Source organism: Solanum pennellii, chromosome 11, assembly GCF_001406875.1.
Source record: "Solanum pennellii chromosome 11, SPENNV200".
Classification (NCBI taxonomy): domain Eukaryota; kingdom Viridiplantae; phylum Streptophyta; class Magnoliopsida; order Solanales; family Solanaceae; genus Solanum; species Solanum pennellii.
Genome location: NC_028647.1, coordinates 16,202,297 through 16,225,662, shown reverse-complemented (window position 1 = coordinate 16,225,662; position 23,366 = coordinate 16,202,297). Strand labels below are relative to the sequence as shown.

Here is a 23,366-nt window from a genome sequence, read left to right as displayed (position 1 = left end):
AGGGAGGTTTCCCCTCAGGTAACTCAACTACGTCATTTTCATATTGAATCTTTGAAGCACTCATAATTTATTTATTTTAAATATTGCGGGGAGAATGGACAGAGGCACATGCAAAGGAGGCATTTGTAAGTTAAACATTTCACAATTGTTTTGTTATGTTGACAAAAGTTGTCTTTTGGTGTCCATTGCTCCCATTAATGACCTAATAATTGTTAATAGTTATCAGAGATCAAAAGAGTTTGATAAACTCACCATGCACAAAACTTAAAAAGTGTGTTTATTGTCCTTTCTACAAAATGAGCATCTTAAGTCACTCAATAAAACAGGAAAGGACATGTAATATAAAGAGGGTGGGGAGACACGGGAAAGGACATGTGAATTTAGCTATGAAAATGACATTTGCATGAAAGAGTTTGGAGGCCTCAACATCCTTAAGGAGCATATTTTTTTCTTAATAAGAGCGTAGTGCTTCTAGATGTTTTGATGATCTCCTCACAAGTACAGGGACACGTACGAAGAACTCATTCAGTTGTCAAAGTGCTACATAGATGTAAAAGTTGTCTGCGTCAGGAAATCGGAGAAGCGACATACTATTTCACCAATCAGAAGTGATGAGGTTGTTTGTTTGATGGGTAATAACTCTTTATGATATTAATCAAACAAACAACAACTTATTTACTTATTCATTCAAAGAGAGATATTCTCAAGCTTCAAGAACAACAAGGTAACTAATAAAAGTGCTTTCATTACGTTTTGTACATGTTGCATTTGTTTACTTGTAATTGTTCTATATTGTAGGATTCGTTTTAACTGTGAAAGAAACGTTTCAAACATGGGTGAACCATTGTACGGGCTGGGTTAAGGGTAATTTAGGTTCTTCCTTCAAGTATATATTAATCAAGTATGATTAGTATAGAGAGCAGTGTTGTATCCGCTCAGGCTTAAGTAATCGATAGGAAGTATTTCTTGTTGTAACTAAATTTTACTTTTGCTTGTTGAAGATTAGTGGAAGCGGTTTAAATTTTTTTTGTTGAGAACAGGTCATGATTTTCCTCCCTTGAGCAATCAGGTTTCCAAGTAAAGTTGCTTGTCAATCTTTGTTTTTTGTATTTATTCTTTATTACTATTATTACTATATTGAGGACCTTTTCTGATCAATATAAGTGGACCATACACCCCAACAAGTGGTATTAGAGCCTCACTTTTCAAATTGGTAAACACCAAGAAAAGGAAGATCCTGAAGGAATGACTGCTCAACCAAATCTGAAGGAAGAACAATCATGTACCAGACTACCTCGTTTCAACGGCCAGTACTATATGGTGAAAAATTAAATGCATGACTAGATCAATGTAGAGGACTCTGAGTTTTGGGTTGTCATTCTTAATGGACCCTATATTCCTATGAAGGAAGTAAAGGATGGAGGGTTTACCACCTTCGTGGTGAAGACCAGATAAGAATACAGTGAAGCTGGTAGGAAAAAAGATCGAAAAGAACTACAAGGCAAAAAAGATTCTAGTATGCGTATTGGTGCTGATGAGTATAATAGAATTTTTGTGTACTAATCTACAAAGAAGATTTGGGATTGTCTTCAAAGTGCACATGAAGGAAATAAACGAGTGAAGGATTCAAAGGTTGACATGCTCACTACTCAATATGAGAACTTTGTTATGAAGGAGGGTGAAACCATCTTTGAGATGAACTCTGGTTTCACTGCTATCTCTAATGAGCTCAAAGGCCTGGGAGAACCCATTCCAGTTCGCAAGCAAGTTCTCAAAATCCTTAAGTTGCTTCCAAAAGCCTGGGAAAGAAAGGTGGACACAATCACAAAATCTAAGGATCTGATGACACTTCCCATGGATGAGTTGATAGGAAATTTGCAGACATATAAGTTAAACAGGAAACAGGGAACCTCAACAAAGGAAGGAAATAAGGAGAATTCCATTGCACTAAAATCATCTCAAAGTTAGATGATCGAGGAGGAGGCTGGAATGAAATATGTGACAAAGAGGTTTCAAAAGATCATAAAAAAGCATAGAGGATTTCAGAAGAAAGCATCAACCAATAGAACTGCTACAACAAATGATAAGTGCCATAAGTGTAGTAAGCCTGGTCACTTTATGATAAATTGTCCCAATCAAAAGCAGGAATCTGATGAAACCAAACATTGCAAGAAGGACCTGGTCCCAGAAATCTTTCGGATGAAAGGCTCATGCTAATCAGTTGGTGAAAAAAGTCCTTTGCTGTCTTGGAAGATGATTCAAGTGAGTCAGAAAGAGATGCAGAAGATCATGAGGATGTCTCAATGATGGATATTGAAGATGATGAGAGTATCTTCAACTCAATATTCTCCTTGATGGCGAAATCTGATGACGAAGAAGACTCCAATGAGGTAACTCTCTTTGAACTAAAAGTTGATCTAGATAGTATTCCAGCAGAAAATTTGAGGAAACCTGTTGCTTTGCTAATTTATTCTGTGGATGAGTGTACTATTGAAAACTTAATGTTGAATGAAAAATTAAGTCTATGTGAGGATGAAAATACAGCTCTTGTAGCTCAAGTTTCTGAAATGAGTGTCAGAATAGGGATGTTGGAATCTAGCAACATAACTCTTGAAAATGGGCCTAGCACCTCAGAAAATTACAAAAGAAAACATATTTTTTTTAGGAAGAATTGAAAGACAAGCTTAAAGTCTCTGAATCTAAGTTAGTTGTTTCTTTTGAAACGAACACTCAATTGAGAAAGATCTGAGTAAGATCAGGGAAGAGTTGAGTAACTCGTTAAAATGTACTACTCTTCCAAGATTCTCTCTAACTTGTCTCAGTTGAGTTTCAATGGGAAGAAAGGGTTGGGATGCAGAACGATAGAACCCCTTTATAACCCTCATAGCAAATATGTGTTTGTAGCTGAAATCTCTTATGTACCAATTGTGGGCGTAACGGACACCTCAAAGAGAATTGTGATAAACTGAAAGGAGCTAAAACAAGGCATGTGAAGTTTGTCAGATCCGAAAATAATCAAGAAAAGAAAGAACGGGGACCTGATCCCCATGCTAAATTTGTTAGATATGACATAAATGTGAAAAAAGAGAGAAAAGGACCTAGTCCTTGCTTCGTTTTAGCAAGAACACCTTGCCTCCTTGGATGGGAAGGTTTCTTTGTAAGCTTTTTGACAGCTACTGGGAACTCCATTTGAAGTGGGTTCCTAGGATTAACAAGTAATTCTTGTGCAGAGGAGAGGAAGAGGTCAGTGTTGGTACATGCATAGAGGATATCACGACCCTTTTCCCACACGGGGTAAGGGTTTTTCCAATTTGAGTGACATTATTAATTTAGGATTATTTTTAATTTTTCAAAGTCGCCACCTGGAATTGAGTTATGGTTTTCCAAGTCACCTTTTCTTTTTAATCCCTAACCAAAAGGAAATTACTCTTTATTTTGACTTGCGAACCAGAAATTCTGGTAAGGAATTCTGTTGACCGAGAGGTTATTAGGCATCCCTCGAGTCTCGTGGTTCTAGCATGATCGCTTTTATTTACTAAGTTGACTTAAAATAATTTTGGATATATTATTTTCAGGCCATGACTTGTTCGCAATTATATTTTTTTGTTGAACTTTTATTTGGTTTCGACCTAGATGCATAACCGCATTCTTGGTCTTGACATTTGGAGACGTAACTGTCTTCCCCTCTCGAGTTCCTCACACCTGATAATTGTCTATAAGTATTACTTTAAATTAAATGAAAGTTATTTATATTTTTAAATAAGGTGCGTCACCACATCCTTGATTTTTTAATGTCTCAAAAGAGACGTGTAACTGCATTCTTAATCGAAACAAATATTGATTAATATGCCTAAAACTCATCTAGTCATTAAAACAAATATTTTTTCTTCATACATAAAACCAAATAATGTAAAATAAATCTAAATGTCGAGGATACAATGTATAATTCTGGCATTATTCCTATATCTTTTATTCTATATGCTTATATTTTATATTTTTATTACTCTTAAAGTTAATGTCAAAATGAAGCATCAACTTTTTAATACAATAAAACAATAACAAATTGTTAAAATAAATCTTATTTTTGTGTGATAACATAAAACAAAAAAAATTTGTTTTCATTATATTTTTTTACTGTAACTATACCTACTTTATCATTATTATTTAAAGCAAGACAAGATAAAATGTCATGACATTCATTTTAAGATATCACAACTTAGATTTTTCCAAAACTCAATGTACTAACTCTAAATTCTTAATTAATTTTCGATATTCAATGAGATTCTACGTGGCATTAACTAGAAACTTATTCAAAGCATCAAAATTGTACAACAATAAATAACAACGAATATATTTAATTTCACATTTTTATTTCAATCGAATTACGAATGAAACAAAACTATATATAAAAAAACCATAAAATTACTTCACATTTCATAGATCAATTAAAAGAGATAAGTTAAAGTTGAATAGCGTAAAAATCTTGACTAAACCTCGATTAGAACACCCACAAATTTTAATGTGAATGTGTGTTGTGTTTTTCCTTCATTCTCTTTTCTGTTTTTTTTTGTTGTGTCGTGAATGTGTATGGCTGTTTGGCTTGTTTATATCTCCTCTTCTTTCTTTCTTTTTTCTTTAAGTATGTGGGTGTTAATATAGGTGTAGGAGTGGGGAGTGGAGTTGTGTGCGTGTGTTGTGCATATTTGAAGGGTGAGGGAGAGTGGGTTAGTTCGAATGAAGTGGGCAAAGGATTAGGGGGGTAATGATAAGTTTAGGCTATTTTTATTTTCTAAATTAAATATATATAAAATTATAATAATAAAGATATTAATTGTTTTGAACTAAAAAAAAATACTAAATGGATAATTAAAAAATATAATTAAGAAATACTAGTTTATTTATTAAAAATTTAAATTAAAAGAAAATATATTATTGTAACTTTTATTTCTTTTTAAACAAATAAACTTACCTAAAAGATTGATTAGTTTTTTTTTTTGTAAATCCTTTAAATAAACTTAATAAAATAAGATAAAAGTCAAAATATTTAATTTAGATTTATGAAAATATATATGCTCTAAAAATTGTGTGAAATAATAGGTTAGATCAAAAATTACGTGTCTAGAGTTTGCCCCTCTTTGACTGAAAACACGAAGTGTTTTCTGACAAAGAAGTAGACAAAGCGACAAGTTTTGACCAGACTCTTATTTGAAAGAAAAATATGTGACCGAGTCTTGGTTTTGGACATCCTACATATCCCGGGTTATAAGGGAATCAGATCACATGTAGTTCAAGGAGATGAGGTGATGAGTTGGAAGTTAAGTGAGGTTCCATCGAGACTCCAGATCGTGACTCTTATCCTTAATTACATAAAAATGAAAACTAATAGTAAAAAAGAAACAAACTTCTATCTATGCAGCATCTCTTGAGTCTTCACTTGAGTCTTGACTTTCAAACATCACCTTGATTTTTTTGGGTGAGTATCTTGATCTTGCATGGATTCTTAACTTGAAACTTAGAGTGAGTTTTTGGCACTCTTCGAAATGACAATTCGAATAAGTTCTTGAATGATTGCTTGGTATCTTTGATAAGAAACTGAATAGAAAAAGATGTGAGGAAGTCAGGCTATTTGATGCATTGAAGAAGTTGATTCTGGCTATTAGATTGATCATTCTGAAAAGAATTGAAACGTTGTTCTTAAATTTCAAATCCATGTTTCGCTTGAAAAATCCTGAAAACCATCACAAGCAAAAGAAATAAACAATATTTTTGCCCGAGTTTCCATTGGAAAAATGTTGTGAGTTATTAGCAAACGTGAATTTAAATAAATAAACAAATAAACTCAGATTAGAAAGTGTTTATCGTAGGAGAAAATAAGAAACAACATCTCAGACTAAGAAGTGTTTATCCTATGAAAAAGTGATCAAATCTCATTATATAGGATGGTTCTGCTCATCCCATTGTCTAGGAGGGTCATGCTAATACTACTCTCATTATTCATGAGGGTCCTGCTACGCTAACTCCCATTGTTTAGGAGGGTGCTTCTAAGCTAATACTCATTGCTTAGGAGGGTCCTGCTACGCTAATTCTCATTGTTTAGGAGGGTCCTGCTAACATAATTCTTATTGTTTAAGAGGGTCCTGCTAGGCTAATTCCCATTGTTTAGGAGAGTCCTGCTAATATGATTTCCATTGTTTAAGTGGGTCGTGCTACTCTAATTTTTTTTGTTTAGAAGGGTCCTGCTACTTTAATTCTCATTGTTTAGGAGGGTCTTACTACTCTAATTTCCATTGTTTAGGAGGGTCCTGCTAATTTCCGTTGTTTAGGAGGGTCCTGTAATGCTAATTCTCATTGTTTAGGAGGACCATGCTACTCTAGTTCCCATTGTTTAGGAGGGTCCTGCTACTTTAGTTCCCATTGTTTAGGAGGGTCTTGTTACTCTAATTCTCATTGTTTAGGAGGGTCCTGTTACGCTAATTTCCATTGTTTAGGAGGGTTCTGCTACGCTAATTCTTATTGTTTAGGAGGGTCCCGAACTCTAATTCTCATTGTTTAGGAGGGTCATGCTATTATGATTCCCATTGTTTAGGAGGGTCCTGCTACTCTCATTCTCATTGTTTAGGAGGGTACTGCTATGACAATTCTTATTGTTAATTAGGGTCATGCTATTCTAATTTTCATTGTTTAGAAGGGTCCTGCTACTCTGATTTCCATTGTTTAGGAGGGTACTACTATTGTAATTCTTATTGTTTAGGACGGTCCTGCCACTATGATTCATCAAATATAATTACCATAATTTAAGTCTTAGTTTTAATTTTGTTATTATTATTTTTTTATAATAGAAAGTTTTTATCCTAAAAGAAAAAAAATGAAAAATAACTGCCTCAAACTAAATAGTGTTTTTTCTAGGACAGAGAAAATAATAATACTAATAACGGTCTCTGACTAGAAAGTGTTAATCCTAGGAGAAAATGAGAAATATATGTCTCAGACTAGAAAATGTTTATCCTAGGAGAAAAAATACATGTAATTTTGTTTTGTTTGCAATAATGTTTACAAAATTGAAGTCTTCAATCTTTATTTTTTATTTTATAATGGCGGTAGATTTGTAGCATTGGCTTTGAGGATAATTGTTCCTATTGTTGTCATGTTTGAAGTTAATTTAGGCTTGAGATAGACTGTTTTCATCCTCTAGTCAGCTCACCTTGATAATCTTAAAATACATCTTTAGTTATTCAGAATTTCCATATTCAAATTTGTCATATTGTATTAATTATTTTATTGTAAAAATATATTACTTTATTTATACAAATAAATATATTATTAATGTAGGAACATTTATAAAAAAAAAACTCTATATATTTCTTCCTATTTGTTTATCTCACTTCTAATCATGAAATCATAATAATTTTTTTTTACATTTTAAGTATTTTTTTTTATTTTTTAATTTATTCACTAGGAGTTACTACTCATGACTTGCCCCTCTTTAAATTTTACTTTTAATAATATTCATAACTCTCATAATTTTTATGTCCATAATCTCCAAATTAAATTTATAAGTTTATGATGTCTTATGGTATTCCTTTATTTTCCTATAAATTCATATTAGTTTCATGGAGATTCACATTCACAATTATCCTTTCTTTTCATATTATATGTTTGGTTTATAACAAAAAAGAAGTACATGAAGGTAAGAAATATTTCATTGTAAATTTTTATTTTTTATTTTTGTCTATATAAATTTGTATTTGGTTTGTGAATGAAATTAACATGTAACAAAAAAAGTACATCAATTCAATAAATATATCATTCTCAAGTCCTTATTTTTTCATTTCCGTTATTTTGTCTATATAGATTCATATTTATTTTCATGAAGATTCACATACAAAGTTATAATTTCTCTTCTTCATCATACTTGTTTGTGAATTAGCTAAATGTAAAAATAAATAAATATGAAGGTAAGATATATTTCATTCTAAAGTTTTTATTTTTATTTTTATGTACTTAGACATGCTCTCTTAATATTTTTGTTATGTTTGTATTATAATTTATCAAGTAAGTATGATAAAAAAAAATCTCTGTGATTCTTAACAGTGTGTTGTTCATATGCAATTGCTCTTTCTAATAATTAGTTTTCCTGATATAATATAGTTTGATTATAGTATTTGTTAGATTTCAAGAAACAATTATTATTTAGTATTGTTAGTACTATTGAAAAGATAAAATACAGATATATGAAATATAGTTTATATTTTATTTTTTCTTTTGACATAATTATTTTTGATTGATATATGATTTTTTTTATTTATTTAGTTGCATATAATGAAGAGTTTGACATCTAAATCAAAACATGATGGCGGATCTCTTTGCAAAGGAAGATGGTAGAAGGAAAAAAATGAAGCATAATTAGAGATTATTTTTTCACTTTGAATTGTATTAGCAACTTAGTTACTTTTGCTAGAGTTTTTAAAATTTTGATTTATATAAATAATTTAGCTAAATGTATGATATTGTCAATGCTAATCATTTGATCCTTTAATATTTTGCTTTCTCCTTGTTATGAAAAAGAATTAATATAATTATTTCATTTTAATAACAACAACAAAATTTATGATGATTAGTTTCATTTTTATTATAATTATAAAAAGTAATTGAAAAATAAAATATTATTTTCATGATATCATTTTTGTGTATGTAACAATTTGTCACCGTTCTTTTTACTTTGAAATGTATTTATAATTTCTATGTAATCACCAATTATTATATTTTCTCTGTTCATTTTTTGTGTTTTCAACCCTTATTTTTATTTATTTATTTTACAAATTAAATTAATACATAACTAGTAATACATTTAATGGCTGATAAAATTATACATTCGAATGATTTATAACTGAAGTCTTTTCAACTTACTTGTAATTCATTTTTTGTAAGTCTTAAAAATCTTTAATTTATGTTTAAAAAATTATAATAAGCAAATATAATAATAAAATTAAAAAATCAATTTTGTTTTGACGAAATCAGAGTTTGAATAGAACATTAATACTCCAACAAAAGATAGAGAAAATTAAAACGTATAAAATATTTTCAACCTAATACAAAATACTATTATTTCAACATATTATCTTTTATTTCATTTACTTCGCCACGGTGAATATCTTGTTATAATATATACATATACAAATAAATAAACATATTTTATATGTTTAAAAAAGGTCTATGATATCGCAGACGAGGAGAAATATTAATATTATCTATATATTCGATACTAACCTAAATATTACATATTTCATATTATTATCTTATAAAAATTTTATATAGTCGTGCGAAGCGCGAATAGTTTCACTAGTTACACATGACAGATAACAATTGGTTTAGGAGTTCAGATAACAATTGGTTCGGGAGTGCACTTTCTTTTTTGCAATTAAGGGTGGTTGAAAAGTGAAATATTTATAACACTTTAAAATTGCTTAAAGGGGATAATAAGATTCCCGCAAGGTTGAAGTGTCTTTTTTAAAAAACATGTGTTAGTTCAATTGGGTAATTATGTATTTTCTCTTCAATGAATTTATAACATATTTTAAATAATTTTATAATTTGTTTAAAATGGAATAAGAAAAATGTTGAATAGATATATAAATGGTTATACTTCCCATTGAGACACGTCACGACATTTTTGTAATTGTTCAACTTTAATATTATATTTAAATATAGATCTTTATTAGAAGAATAAATGAGGTAAAAATTCAAAAAAAAATGACAAATCGGATTTTATAAAAAATAAAATGCAATGCTGTTAAAGTTATAATAGTTAATTCCTTGAGACGAATAAATAAAGGAAGATAAAAAAACCCTAAGGAATATGAGTAATTTAAGGAAGTGATATAAATAATATTCATGAAATTGAGAAATGTAGAAATTAAAAGAGATAAATAACATTAATAATGAAAGGAATATTATAAAATCAAGCTCATAATAATATAATCATAAAGAGAAGAAGACAAGAGAAGTAGATAGAAGAAGAAAAATTTTCTTCTTATTCAAGTGTATCATACAATGATTGTTGACACCCAATTTTGACCGACCTTTAACCATTTTTAGGAATGCTATTCGATTAAATACGTATTTTAAAATTTATTTGAAGTTAGAATTTTAGTCGATTTTGCTTGAAAATTATATATTTTCATATGTTTTACTTCATAAAACTATCGTAAATATTATTAAAATATTTTAAAATTATTAATGAATTTCAAATGTTTTAAAATCTAAATGATTTTTCAATTATAAAAAATATTTTAATATATGTAGTATTTTAATTAAATAGTAATTCCTACACTTTCCTTAAGATTATTTAAATTCTAGCATATTTTATTCTAATTTCTTTCAATTCTAGCCTATCCAATTTCAATTTTATTTCAATTGTAACCACCATTTCATTTCAATTCTAGCCAATTTCTATTGCAATTTTGGTCATTCCATATCTTTTCCAATCTAATTTCAAGACCTCATCTATTAATCTCATCCGTCCATTTAAATAACTAAATCCTAGATCGAATCCTAACCCTTCATCTCGTATTAAATCAATGGTCCATATTTAATCCACCTATCCTAACCTAAAGTAGAGCCTAATCCCTAAAAATCATTCATTCTTCGCCCTCCCCTCTCCCTGGCAGAGCCTCCTCCATTCTGTCTTCCCCTTCCCCACCTCTTTCTCTTCTCCGGCGACCCCTCTTTCCTCTCCTCGACTCCTCTTCTCCGTCCATCTCTTCCTCTCTTCCTTTCTTCTCCGCTTTCCTTTTCCCATCACCGGCAGCACTCAGGCGAGCTGCCAGGCACCAGCGAAGGAAGACGGACAGAAGCTCCAGCCACCAGCCGCCTCCCTCTCCTCTTCTCCCATCGCTCCTCTTCTTCTTCTTCCTTTCTCCGCCTCCCTCTTCCCCCCTCTCCTCTCCCATTTCCCCTTCTGTCTTCCCCTTCTTTTTCTCCTTTCTTTTCTTCTCCTTTTGCAGCCAGCAACTAGCGAGACAGCAGCTCGCTCTTCCTCTCTATTTTCCGGCGAAGGCAGCCGCTCAGACGTACCAGCAGCAGATCAAAACCAGCAGCTCCAATCAGCCCCAACAGTGACAGGTTTGGCCATATATTCCGGCAAGAACGACATTGAAATCCGGTGAAACTCAAAGACGGATCTTAACAGATCCGTCCAGGTTCGATTTCTCTATTTAGTTTTNAGAGTTTTTTTAGATTAATTGCAGGCACATATATTTCTTAACCTTTCCTTTTTAATAATATGGTTACCATTTGCCAGTGACAAAATTGTGACTTTGAGATCAATTGTATGCATTAAAAGTATTTGTTTCTTATTCGAATATGAGCTAGATTCTTGACTTATTTTGTTTGCTAACATTGCTCCCTTGATAATTGATATAGATTGCTTATATATTGTGTAACATATATTTATTCCCTCTTGATGTAATAAAATAATAAATTGGTGATTCATTTTACCTCTCTGTTTTCACTCTGTAAACCTTTGAAATTAGAATAATTGGTTGTCTAGCATAATTACGGCATACAATGCATTGGGTAATTGGTCATGAAATGTTGTTATAATTGTTTCTTTGTAATTCAATTTTGTTAGTACATTATCTGTGATTGACTTCTTTCCATCTATCATAACCTATGGAGTTAGAGTAACTTTGTAACTTCGTATTTGAATCACTTGATTGTCTTGTCGAAAATGGTATAATAGTTTGAGTTATAACTTAATTTCAATCCAATTTAATTTATTTAGTTGAGATCATTAAGCTTAGGATTTGCTTATGGTAAGTATATATTGATCCAATTGTGATTTGTTATGGTGTCTTTTAAATGGTATTTGTTGATTTCTTGTATCCCTTAAAATATTATATTCATCTTTAGTTGATTATTTATTACCTTGATTAACTTTAATATTCTTACATGTATTTTTAGACAAGTGATATTTAGTTAAGTTAAGAGAATTGCATTGATTTCTTACTTGCTTATTTATGGTAAAATAATATTTTCTGATTTTGGCTTCTCTTTATTTAAGGAAAATATATATTACTCTTCTTATTTTATTACTTGCTTATATTTGGTAAAAATATTTAAATAATTTGGCTGATTTGACTTCCTTCAAAATAAGGAAATAGTATTGTAATTAACTCCTTGATTTATTTTATTTCCATTATTGTGCTCCCCCTTATTGCTATATAAATAGGACTCCCTCCCCTCCTTTCATCAACTCATACACTCATTCACTCTCAATCACAAGTTCTCTCATCACTCTTCATTCTCTCATTGCTCTCTTGCTACTCTAAATACATTAAGATGTCGGTAAACATTCAAGTGTTCTTCTTCGCTACTTTGCTATTTTGCTTTTGTTCGAGTAAAGGTTGAATCAACTTGTTTTTTTTTCATTGCTACTATTCCTGATCTACTTAACCGGTTAGTATTCGGAATTAACATTTAAATTATTTTTGTATTCATACATTTGTGTGAGCTCATTGTTCTATTCCTTTGTTACGTATAAGTTGTTAAACAATTGCATAATGTCTCACCTTGACTAATAAATGTGATTACTTGTGTAGTTATTTGATTGATTTGACAGGTTTCAAACTTGAAGTTCAATTTGAAGATTAACCATGAAGAAAATTTATTTGCTTATTTGAATCTATATTTTTTCTTTCTTATTTTATTTATTCGAATGTTGTAACATTTGTAACTCTAAAGATCATATATATAAATTTATTTGGGGGATCGTCTAGGGGGATAGGATTTACATGCTACTTGTTCATTGTAATTTTTTTAAAAAAAAGTTAGAAATCATACCTATAGGCATATATTTAACCACCTAGAATTATTGTTTGTAGGTGTTATAATCTAACCAATTTTTTTTTTTTTGCTTGACGCTTTTGTTAATAAGTCTTAAAAAAAAAATAATAACTAGATTCCATTAATTTTTTGAATGTTAAAATCAATTCATGATAATTTAGTAGGCTGATTAGGTGTGTTTTAAAAATGTTATAACTTTTAGCATTGTCTTGTCACGTAGATACCATGCCTAAGGATTAATTTATTCATATCATTTAAATTCACAAAATGATACATATATGTGTTACTCTTTTTTTTTTTTGAACACCTAGAAATCATGTCTATAGGCTTGTAAATAACTTTTAACATATCCATAAAAAATAAAATTTGTTTGTGCATATTTGTGCCCTCCCCCCTAAAATTAGTGAAATTATTTAATTATGAATCCTATTTGTCTTCTTGAAGATTTCCGCATTCATGATGCAACTTTACTGTTCTACTAGTTTTTTACTTACAAAGTTTTGCAACATAATTTTCTTAAAAGTCATTATTCAATCTTCCTTTAAAATTTTGGATTGATTATGACATTATTTATTTTTGAGATAAATTATAAGCACTATCTCCTAACCTATCGTTAGGGGGAAAGTCAAAGGAACTATGAGGTCTAGTTCCAATTTTTAAATTAAACCGACGCATCCTCGGAAGTACCACCTACCCATGAATTTCAAAAGGAATTATGTGTATTTATGTGTAAATATTTATGTGCTTATATGTAAACTAAATCTTTTAAATCATTTTTTTCAAAAATATAAACTATTATTTTTTTTAGACCGACCTCAAATCAATATTGTTTCTATGGTGGAGGAGCGCGATCAACAATATCGTGGCATAATCCCTATAAAGAAACAAACATTTTTTTTAAAATAAAAAACTCATATTCAAAACTTGCTCAATTTTCAGAACTTTACTTTCGCACATATTAATTGCTTAATATTTACAAATTTTGTCTATAACTTAGTCTCATATGCTTAAATAAAATAAAACTTGATTGTTTATTTATTGCTATCACCTAGCCTTGCATGCTCAAAGTAATGAAAGAATAATAAAATAGTATTAATTGTTTTATATCACTTAGCAAGATTAAATAAATTAATAAATGAAGTGACTTTGATTGCTAATTGTAACCCCCACATAGATTGCATGAGATACGGCCGGGACCCACACCTGTGGACCTCGAGGGATGCCTAACACCTTCCCCTCGAGGTAATTTGAACCCTTACCCTAATCTCTGGCTCGTTGACCTTTGTAAGACTTAGTTAGGTTATATAGGTGCCCTAACGCGCCTTAACTCGTTAGGTGGCGACTCCAAACTCGAAATCCCAAAAGAGTTGTTAGGTCGTGCACAAAACCCGTTTTCCGCAAAAATGGGGCGCGACAGTAGTAATGCAAGCAATTAACTAATTTATTCGTTTTGCTTGTTCGAAGTGCAATAAATAGTCTCATATGTACATATAATTGAGCATTAATAATTGAAAAAATTACATAAGTGAAGGTCTTTTATTTAATAATTACCACTTTTCAGTATACTTCTAATTTATTATCATTTTTGTCAATTTTTAGTAATACTTACTTAAATTAATTTTAAAACAATTTTATACATATTTAATACATTTATAATACAACACTAATTCATAATGCAAGCTTCTGCTTAAAAATTTTCATAAAACTTGCATATGCCATACAGATGAATCGTAACTATTTTTAACACACATTTAATTTTTTTTCTCAACACTTATAATTTTTATGTAATATAAATGAATTATAAATAGTATTTTTAACACACATTCGGTAGTGATATATAACTAGAAAATTTCATAACAATTCATACATAAGGCCATGTGTTAATACTTAATTAGAAGACAATAGAAATGATCCAAATTCTTATAGTAAAGTAATCAACTTCTAAAAATACTAAAAAAAAAATCTTTATAATAAGGTGTAACATTTTTGCAAGTCTTCATATTGTGATCTTGTTGTCCACAGTTTATATTGAGTGTATCTCTTTTAAAACATAATTACTTATTTTAAATATACTTTTTAATTCGTGAACTACATAAAATTTGTATCAATAATTAAATCTTGAATTAAAAATATATTACACTCATATTAAAGTTGAATTAGAAGTGAATTAAACATGAACGCAAAATGTAGCAAACGAAAGAGCACTATGCAATTTGTAAATTGAATAAAACTTGTATTATTAATGAATTAAACAAGTAATTCAATCATAACAAATCAACCAATAAACTGCAAAATGAATTAACTTGTATTAAAAGTGCATTACACAAATATTAAAGTTGAATTAGAAGAGGGAATTATGCATGGATAAAAAAAATATAACTAATAAAACACCTGACAATGATCTATAGAGTGAATTAAGCTTATATCAATAATGAATTAAACGAGTAATCTAATAGTAACATATATAAACTACAAATGAATTAAATTTGCGTTAAAAGTGTATTACACAATATTAAAATTGAATTAGAAGAGAAAATTAACAATGAAAAATGTAACTAACGAAAGACGAGACAATAATTTATAGACTGAATTAAACTTGTATTATTCATGAATAAATTATGTATTATAAGTGTCTGATAAATTACTCTGGTTTGTATCTCTAAGAACATGAGTAATGTTTGTAATATATATTGTGCATACGTTATAAATGTATTACAAGTTTACTTAAATTATTTTGGTTGATATCACTATAAGGAGTGAAATTTATAATATGTATTATAAATTTATTATTCATGATTTTAATACAATTTTAATACAATTATAAAATATATCTAATACAACTTTAATACAATTATAAAACATATCTAATACAACTTTAATACAATTGAGATATAGTTCCTTAAACTTCACTTTTTTCGAATTATAAGCTAATATTTCTCCTAAAATCAATTATAAATTTAAACAAACCCTCTTAAAATTGACATATAAACTCCAAACGACATTATCAATTATTTGTAGGAACTACCTATAAAAAATTAATCATCAAATTCGTAAAATTCAAATAATGAATTTAAAATTTGAAGCTTTATAATGACCATCAATGATGAACTCTTGCGTCAGTAATTTTAAAGATTTGAAATTTCTGCTTAAAAACGTGATTTTTGTACAAATTTCTGATCTTTCTATTCCTCTTTTCATCTTATTTTTTAATAAAAATAGTGTCATATGGGCAAAACTTGATTTGAGGATGGTTATTTAGATGAGAAGTTCAAAGAAGAAGAAAAAAAAAACAGATGAAAGCTATATAAAGTTAGAGAAAGTGACGGAAAAATAGAAAAGTAAAAAAAGAGAAAGAAATAAGAAGCAGAAGAATACAAAGAAAGAAAGAGACGAAGAAGCAAAAGAGGGAAAAGAAGAAGAGGAAAAAGAGTTGAGAAAGAGGTGAAGAAGAGAAGAGAGAAAAACAAAAGAGGAAAAAGCGCTGAAAAGGTGGCGAAGACGGTACAATCTTTATATTTCCAAAAAAATATTATATTTAGGGCCCGTTTGGATGGGCTTAATAAAAGCAGCTTTAAAAAAGTACTTTTGAAAGTGCTGAAACTTATTTTTAAAATAAGCAGTTATGCGTTTGGATAAAAGTGCTGAAGTTGCTATGCCGAACGTGAAAAGGGAAAAATGAAAGAAAGAGATGTTAGGGTTATGTGGGTAATTTGGAGATTGTATAAAAATATTAAGGGCAAAAAGATAAAAATGTGGTCAACTTAAAACAGCTTATAAGCTAAAAAAAAAAAAAAGCCCCCCTGCCCCAGCTTTTAACTTTTGGCTTAAAATAAGTTTTTTTTAACTTAAAATAAGTTATTTTGAGTATTGCCAAACAGCTAAATAAGTCAAAAACCAGCTTTTAAGTCAGTTTGACCAGCTTTTAAGCTGAACCAAACAGACTCTTAGTTAGAAAAATTATGTTGATATAGATGGTAAATATTTTTATTATATAGCATATTTATGTGATTTACTCTTAATAATTTTGAATGAATCTGATGTTTTGATAAAAGAAAGAAGATAAAGTCCATATTTTTTATAATATTGTATAAACATATCTTGTATATTATTATTGGAGAGTTGGGATACAAATGTAATGCAAAAAATCCTACATTGACTGAATAATCAAAAAAAAAAGTATATTGGCCCATGCAGGTCTCGAACCTGCGACCTTCGCGTTATTAGCACGACGCTCTAACCAACTGAGCTAATAGGCCAAGTTGTTAGTAAATTTCCATATTAATTATTTGTTACTTGTTGCTATTGAAACTATCTTAGTCAAAAGAAGCAGCAACTTTGACAAGCAGACCAAAGAGCGCCAAAGGAGCAGAAAAGAATGGGCTGTGATCACTTTCCAAAGTGTAAACATGTTGTGGCTTCCATCTTCTTATCATTGCATCTTGTTGTTCCAACTTCAATACTCGATCATGCGTCGTTCGTATGTATATTCTATCCACTCTCTCGACGCCCTCTCCTTCTTTGAATTGAGCGTTTTGTAATGCTTGAATTGGTCCTGGACGTAACAATATTGATGCTAACGTTGAATCCTAAGAAGAAAAAAAACAAAATATTATTACATTACATGTATAAAGAAAAAAAATTATTAAAAGCGACAAAAGACTAATAAAATAGATCTTTTGACTTAAGAGATATCGAATTATAATTTCAAAATTAGTTGTGCATTATTTTTAACCATACTTCATGGGATTAACAATCTAGGAATTAGTAATCTAAACATTAAGAATCAAAATGTCACATTAGCCCTTTTCCCAATGTCGTTTAAGAAAGTTGAGGTAAGGTTAATTAACTTTTGAGATAAAAGTAGGTCTCACTTTAAACTAAGTAAATATCTTATATTATAATTTATTTCGAAAATAACTCGTATGGATTTAATTACCTCAAGTGGGCTCATTTGGTAAATGATTTCCCGTTGTAAATTTTTCTTAACAACAACACTTGTTGGAGGCTTTTCAGGCCCTAATCCAAATTCCATATCATATACATCTCCAAATTCTGATAAATCAGGAACTCCCTGCGAGTTATAATAAAATATTATAAATTGGATAAATTTTAAAAATTACATAGTTTTAATATAAAATTACAAACTATCCATCTTTAGTTTGTAATTATATTAATCTCTTAAAAAGTAACACAAATCGGATACATAATATGTAGCTCAGATACATTATCTCAGATACATTATAACATAAACGGGATACATATATGTGGCTCGGATACATTATAAAATAAATCAGATACATAATATGTAGCTCGGATACATTAAATAATGACTCGAGTACATTAATATGTAGCTCGAATACATTAAAGAAATAATAAATTTTAAATATTTTTAGAAATAGAAAGAAATATTAAAAATAAAGAAAACATAAAATGTGTATTTCACTAATTTTTTCTTTTAAAATTACTATTATTATAGCTGAATAATTATAAAAAGATAACCATTATTAGCCTTAATAATTGTAACGTAGCTAGCTGTCCCCAATTTAGCATAGATGGATATATAGTGTTGCCTAAAGAAATATTCTTCAATCTACGAATTTAATAATTGATCTAATATATATAATTGCTTGATGGAAATGTTGTGGTTACATAAATGATATTTAAATTATGTTGAATAATGCGACATAAATTAATGTGAAGCCAGAGTAACAACTTATAGGACCAAACAGTGTATTAACAAATTATAAAATAAATCTTACTCTTAAACATGTTTTAAAAAGTCACAATTAATAAAAGAATTGGTTGACTTAAAAAGGGATATTTAGATCCAAGGTTGGACAAAACTATTGGTTTTATAAATTCTTTATAGTTATTATTTAATTTTTTTTTCACATTCCTAAACTATTATTTATATGTCTCTTAAGTAAAATATTTATTAAATGGAGTCCAATTATAAAAAGTAATTCTATTTTTTTAAAAAAAAAAAAAATATGTCACATAAATAATAGAGTATCAAATTAAAGAAGTTTTCGATCAATTTAAGGAAAGAAGATAGTTGTTTACTTACATCTTTAACATCTTGTTGAGACATGAAACCAGTTCTTAGCATGGTTGCTGCAATATACACTGCAAACTTTATTTTCTTTGGGAATTTGTGGATAGCATCTGTTACACTCATTCCTCCAGCGCTATGTCCTACCAATATTACCTATATTTATGCGTTCAATAAATAAATTAATAACGATTTGATACGATAATATTCATATAAGTTAGACATAATATCATAAGTATATTACGATCGTACCTGTTCATTATGAGGCAAAGATGACAAAAAATCTAGTAGAGGTTTGTTATATTCATGAAAGGATAGGATAGTGTTAGGGTCAGATGGATCGATGCCTGCACCTTTAAGGTCAAGAGAGGTGACTTTATAGCCACAATTCTCTATAAGAGACCTAATTTTGTACCAACACCACCCTCCTCCCCCTATCCCATGTATCAGAACAAAGTGACCTCGTTTACACTTCTCTAAACCTTCCATCTTCATATCTTCTTCCTCTAAATTATAAGATGTTTTTGTGCATATATTTTGTTTTCTTCACTTTGTTTCTATTTAAGAGTTGAGGAAAATTTCAATTTATATAGTTGAGATTTGAGATGGTCTCTCATGTCATATTGGTGATACAATATTCCATAGCATATTGCTTCGTGTCCTAGTCAACCTATTTTTATTTATTTCTCTTCAAGTAGAATGTTACATATATATTATTTTAATTAAATTTCGTATTATTCTATGTTTCATTTAGGAACTGAGTGGAATATAAAATTTTGTAAACCTTTATTTCTGCAAAAAGTCATAGTAAAGAATATTGGTTGACTTACAAAAGAAATAAAATGGGATGAATTCAAAGGTTGGACAAACTTTATTGGATTTAGCACTAATTCTTATTGTTTGACTTTTTGAAGTCTGATTAAAATATATTCAAATGAAGTTATGATCGCATAGATTCGAAAAAATCCTTCTGGCCTAGAATAATGACGTAAAATAAAATATTTCATAATTCATATTATGTTATTTTATTTTTTTAATTTTGAAATATCTTTTAATTTAAAATAAAAAAAGATTAGTTTAATTTAAAATAAAAAAATATTATAAATTTTTTAAATTTTTGATAAAATTTTCTAATCATTTAGCATTATCCGTCGTTACTACTATATATTAGTCCCTACTCCTTCCATTCAATTAGAAGGTTCTAAAAGTTAGATGATTTAATTTGGACCTCAAAATGAGGTTATGGAGTACCACTAATATGAAATCCGATGCATAAATATTGTTTTAATGGGAGTGAAACTTATATACTTGGAAATTTGACAATAATTTATTTTTTGTGCATTATGTTACGTAAATCAAAAGCTGTATAAAATTATAATAAAAATAGATTCAGGAATAGTCGAATCTTAGTTTAGTTAAGGTGTGTCTCTGTCATTTTGATCATAATCTATGTGGAATAGTTATATCTTTTCCCCAACGTATACATATATTTTTCAAAAGAGTTAACTTATAAGCAAGGGCCATATTTATTTATTTTATCTTCACTATTTGATAAAAATAGACTTACAAGTTAATTACAATAATAAATATTGTTCATAGAATCCGATATAATATTTTGAAAATAGAATAATGCACCGGCCTGGACGTTGACATTGAATTGTTTATTATGGTAAACCTTGTTTAAGGAGATTATTACATCTGTAATCATAGGAGTACTAAATTTCATTATGCATCTTAATTCTTATAATAAATTTTATAATTGACTGCTATAGGATGATAATTCTGTGATTTTACTTTTCTTCAAGGGACTTTTTATGAGTACTAAGAATTCAAAAACAGATTAATTAAAAGGTTTAATACTCGATATGACATTTATATATACAGTTTAATTTGTACGATTTTTTTAGAATGTTGAATTAATTATAATCGCACAAATTTTTTGGAAAACTTACATAAATATACTATATTAAAAAAAATATTTATCATTTATAACAATAATATTTTTTTTCACTTGATCACTGATACATTTATAACACATACATATTATAGAAAACAATTTATAGAACATATTTATCCATTACTTTAATACACTTCATACTTATAATACAATATATCAATTTTTTACCAAACAAACATAATATATTTTAAAATAATTATAATACATATATATTTCATTCCTAAATCACCTAAGAAAATAAAACAGTTTACATGATAAGTGTACTTAAAAAATAAAAAAGCCTAGGTGGCCTCGTGAGCTTACTGCAAAAGGGAAAACATCATATCCTATATGATTAACTAGATATTAGATGCCCGCGTAGCGCGGGTTCAACATATATATTTTTTTAATTATTTTTTTAATTATGTGTAAATTAAATTTGAATAATTAATTAATTTTTTGTAGATTTTTTCTAAAAGTATTTGATATTATTAATTTATTATAATTTATAATAGTTTTTACGTCATTTTTAAATATATATGTGACTTTTGTTTCAACTTACATGAATAATCATAAATATTTTTAATTTTTAATTTATTGTGAATTTTAAAACTTTTGATGTCATTTTCGTAACAGATGTTACTTCTTCTATTTCAATATAAATGGCAGGCACATATAGAATAAGAGAGTAAATCAAATTTTTCATATGACTTGAAAACATTTTCATTTGTTAATTATGTCATTTATAGTTTTTTTTAAAATAATTTTTAATCATATATGTTATTCCATGTATTTAAATTCATGCTACACTATTAAAATTTCAGAAATTAACTATATTTCTTTTTTAAAAAATTGCCTCTAATATATTTTGTAGTTTTAAAATATAATAAATGGAGTAATTAAATTTCAGAAAATTGAAAAATAAAATTAAAGAGTTATCAATTTTTTTTTTTAAAAAAAATAAGATAAATAAATTAAAACAGACTAAACAATAAACTTTTAATCATATATGTTATTCCATTTATTTAAATTCATGTGAAGATTGAAAAAATTTCAAAAGTTAATTACATTTTTTAAGAAAAGATTGTGCCTCTAATATATGTTGTAGTTAACATATAATAAATGGAGTATTTAAATTTCAAAATTTTAATTTACTAAAAACTAAACAAAGTGGAAAAAATTAAAGAATAAGTTGCGAGACAAAAATAAAAAGAAAAAAATAGAAATTAAAGCACATTGAAAGAAGCGGAATAGGGAGAAAGAAGGGATCCACATTTGTCGGCTGAATTAAAATAAAATAAAAATTTAATATTATATAGCAGCTATTTTTAATTTAAAATTTAAAAATAATAGAAACTTTTAATCGGCAATCAACACTATAATAAAAACTTTTAATCGGCAATCAACACTATCCTAAGCTCTTCTCATAGTCTCTTACATTATATAAGAGAAAATGTAGTGAGTGAAACATGCTTAGTGGACTTTATAAATATATAAATTAGCTCTTACATTGAAACTTAGGAATTAGCTAAATATAAATTTTGTAGTTAAATAATAAAATGTAAGTGTTATAAATATATTGAATTAAGTGAATTTGTCCATTAAGCTTATTATAAATTTATCCTTATCATGGATATGTATTTCCAAGGTGATAAATCTTTTTGGGATAGAAATGTATCTACTAATGTGACATTAAACATGGTGACCTTTTGATTGATTTGTCTACCTATAAATAGAGATATCATTCACCATTGTAATATACACTTGAATAAGAAGAAAATTTCTCTTCTTCTATCTACTTCTCTTGTCTTCTTCTCTTTATGATTATATTCTTATAGCTTGATTTTATAACACGTTATCAGCACGAGTCTCTATTCAATTAAGATTGAGTTTTAGTTTTTCTTTAACTCATGTTTTGGTTGATCTCGTTATGAGAATCAAGGTATTATATGCATAAAATCAGGTATGTATTTTCTAAAATATTTTTATGATTTAGAATACAATAATATTCAATCACTAACAATTACCAGGAACCAAAGACATATATAACTATTGGTTGAATATGACATGCTATACAAAACTTCTTAAATAGAAGAAGATATAAAATTTTAATAGCATGAGTTTGAATGTTATTTTGATTGTTTTGAAAGACTCAAAGGGTGAGTCATGTTGTACTTCGGTCTATTATACTGTTGGTTAAGGGTAAGACGATGGATTCAAGTTTCATCGCACAAAAGGGTAAGACATCAGGTTAAAGTCCGGATGCACCATAATGAAAAATATTTGAGGATAAGACGATAGATTCAAGTTCTATCGCACCAAAAGGGTAAGACATCAATTAGAGTTTTGATGCACCGTGATTGAGTTCAATTCCCATAGAATTATGGCGTAACATGCCTTATATGGTAAGACATTGAGTTTGAGACAATGCACCATAGCGATGATAAAATGATGACTAAGAAAAATAATATATTTTTGATGAAATGTCTTGAAATTCATCATATTGAATTTGCTCCATTCCTTGAAAAGAATGTG

The 23,366-nt window shown here is 28.6% G+C and overlaps 1 protein-coding gene and 1 non-coding gene across 2 annotated transcripts in view; both read right to left on the bottom strand.

Annotated features, from left to right (window-relative positions):
* Positions 1-16,948: 16,948 nt before the first annotated feature.
* Positions 16,949-23,366, bottom strand: part of LOC107003706 (methylesterase 17-like) — a 43,461-nt gene continuing 37,043 nt past the window's right edge. Inside the window, exons 2-5 of the mRNA XM_027912708.1 lie at positions 19,148-19,439; positions 18,911-19,051; positions 17,780-17,914; positions 16,949-17,429 (exon numbers count right to left, since the gene is read on the bottom strand). Of these exons, the coding sequence (XP_027768509.1) occupies positions 17,157-17,429; positions 17,780-17,914; positions 18,911-19,051; positions 19,148-19,439 (841 nt within the window). The 3' untranslated portion in view covers positions 16,949-17,156. The remainder of the gene's footprint in view (positions 17,430-17,779; positions 17,915-18,910; positions 19,052-19,147; positions 19,440-23,366) is intronic.
* TRNAI-AAU lies at positions 17,026-17,099 on the bottom strand. The gene has a single exon. It is a non-coding gene; the product is annotated as a tRNA-Ile (tRNA).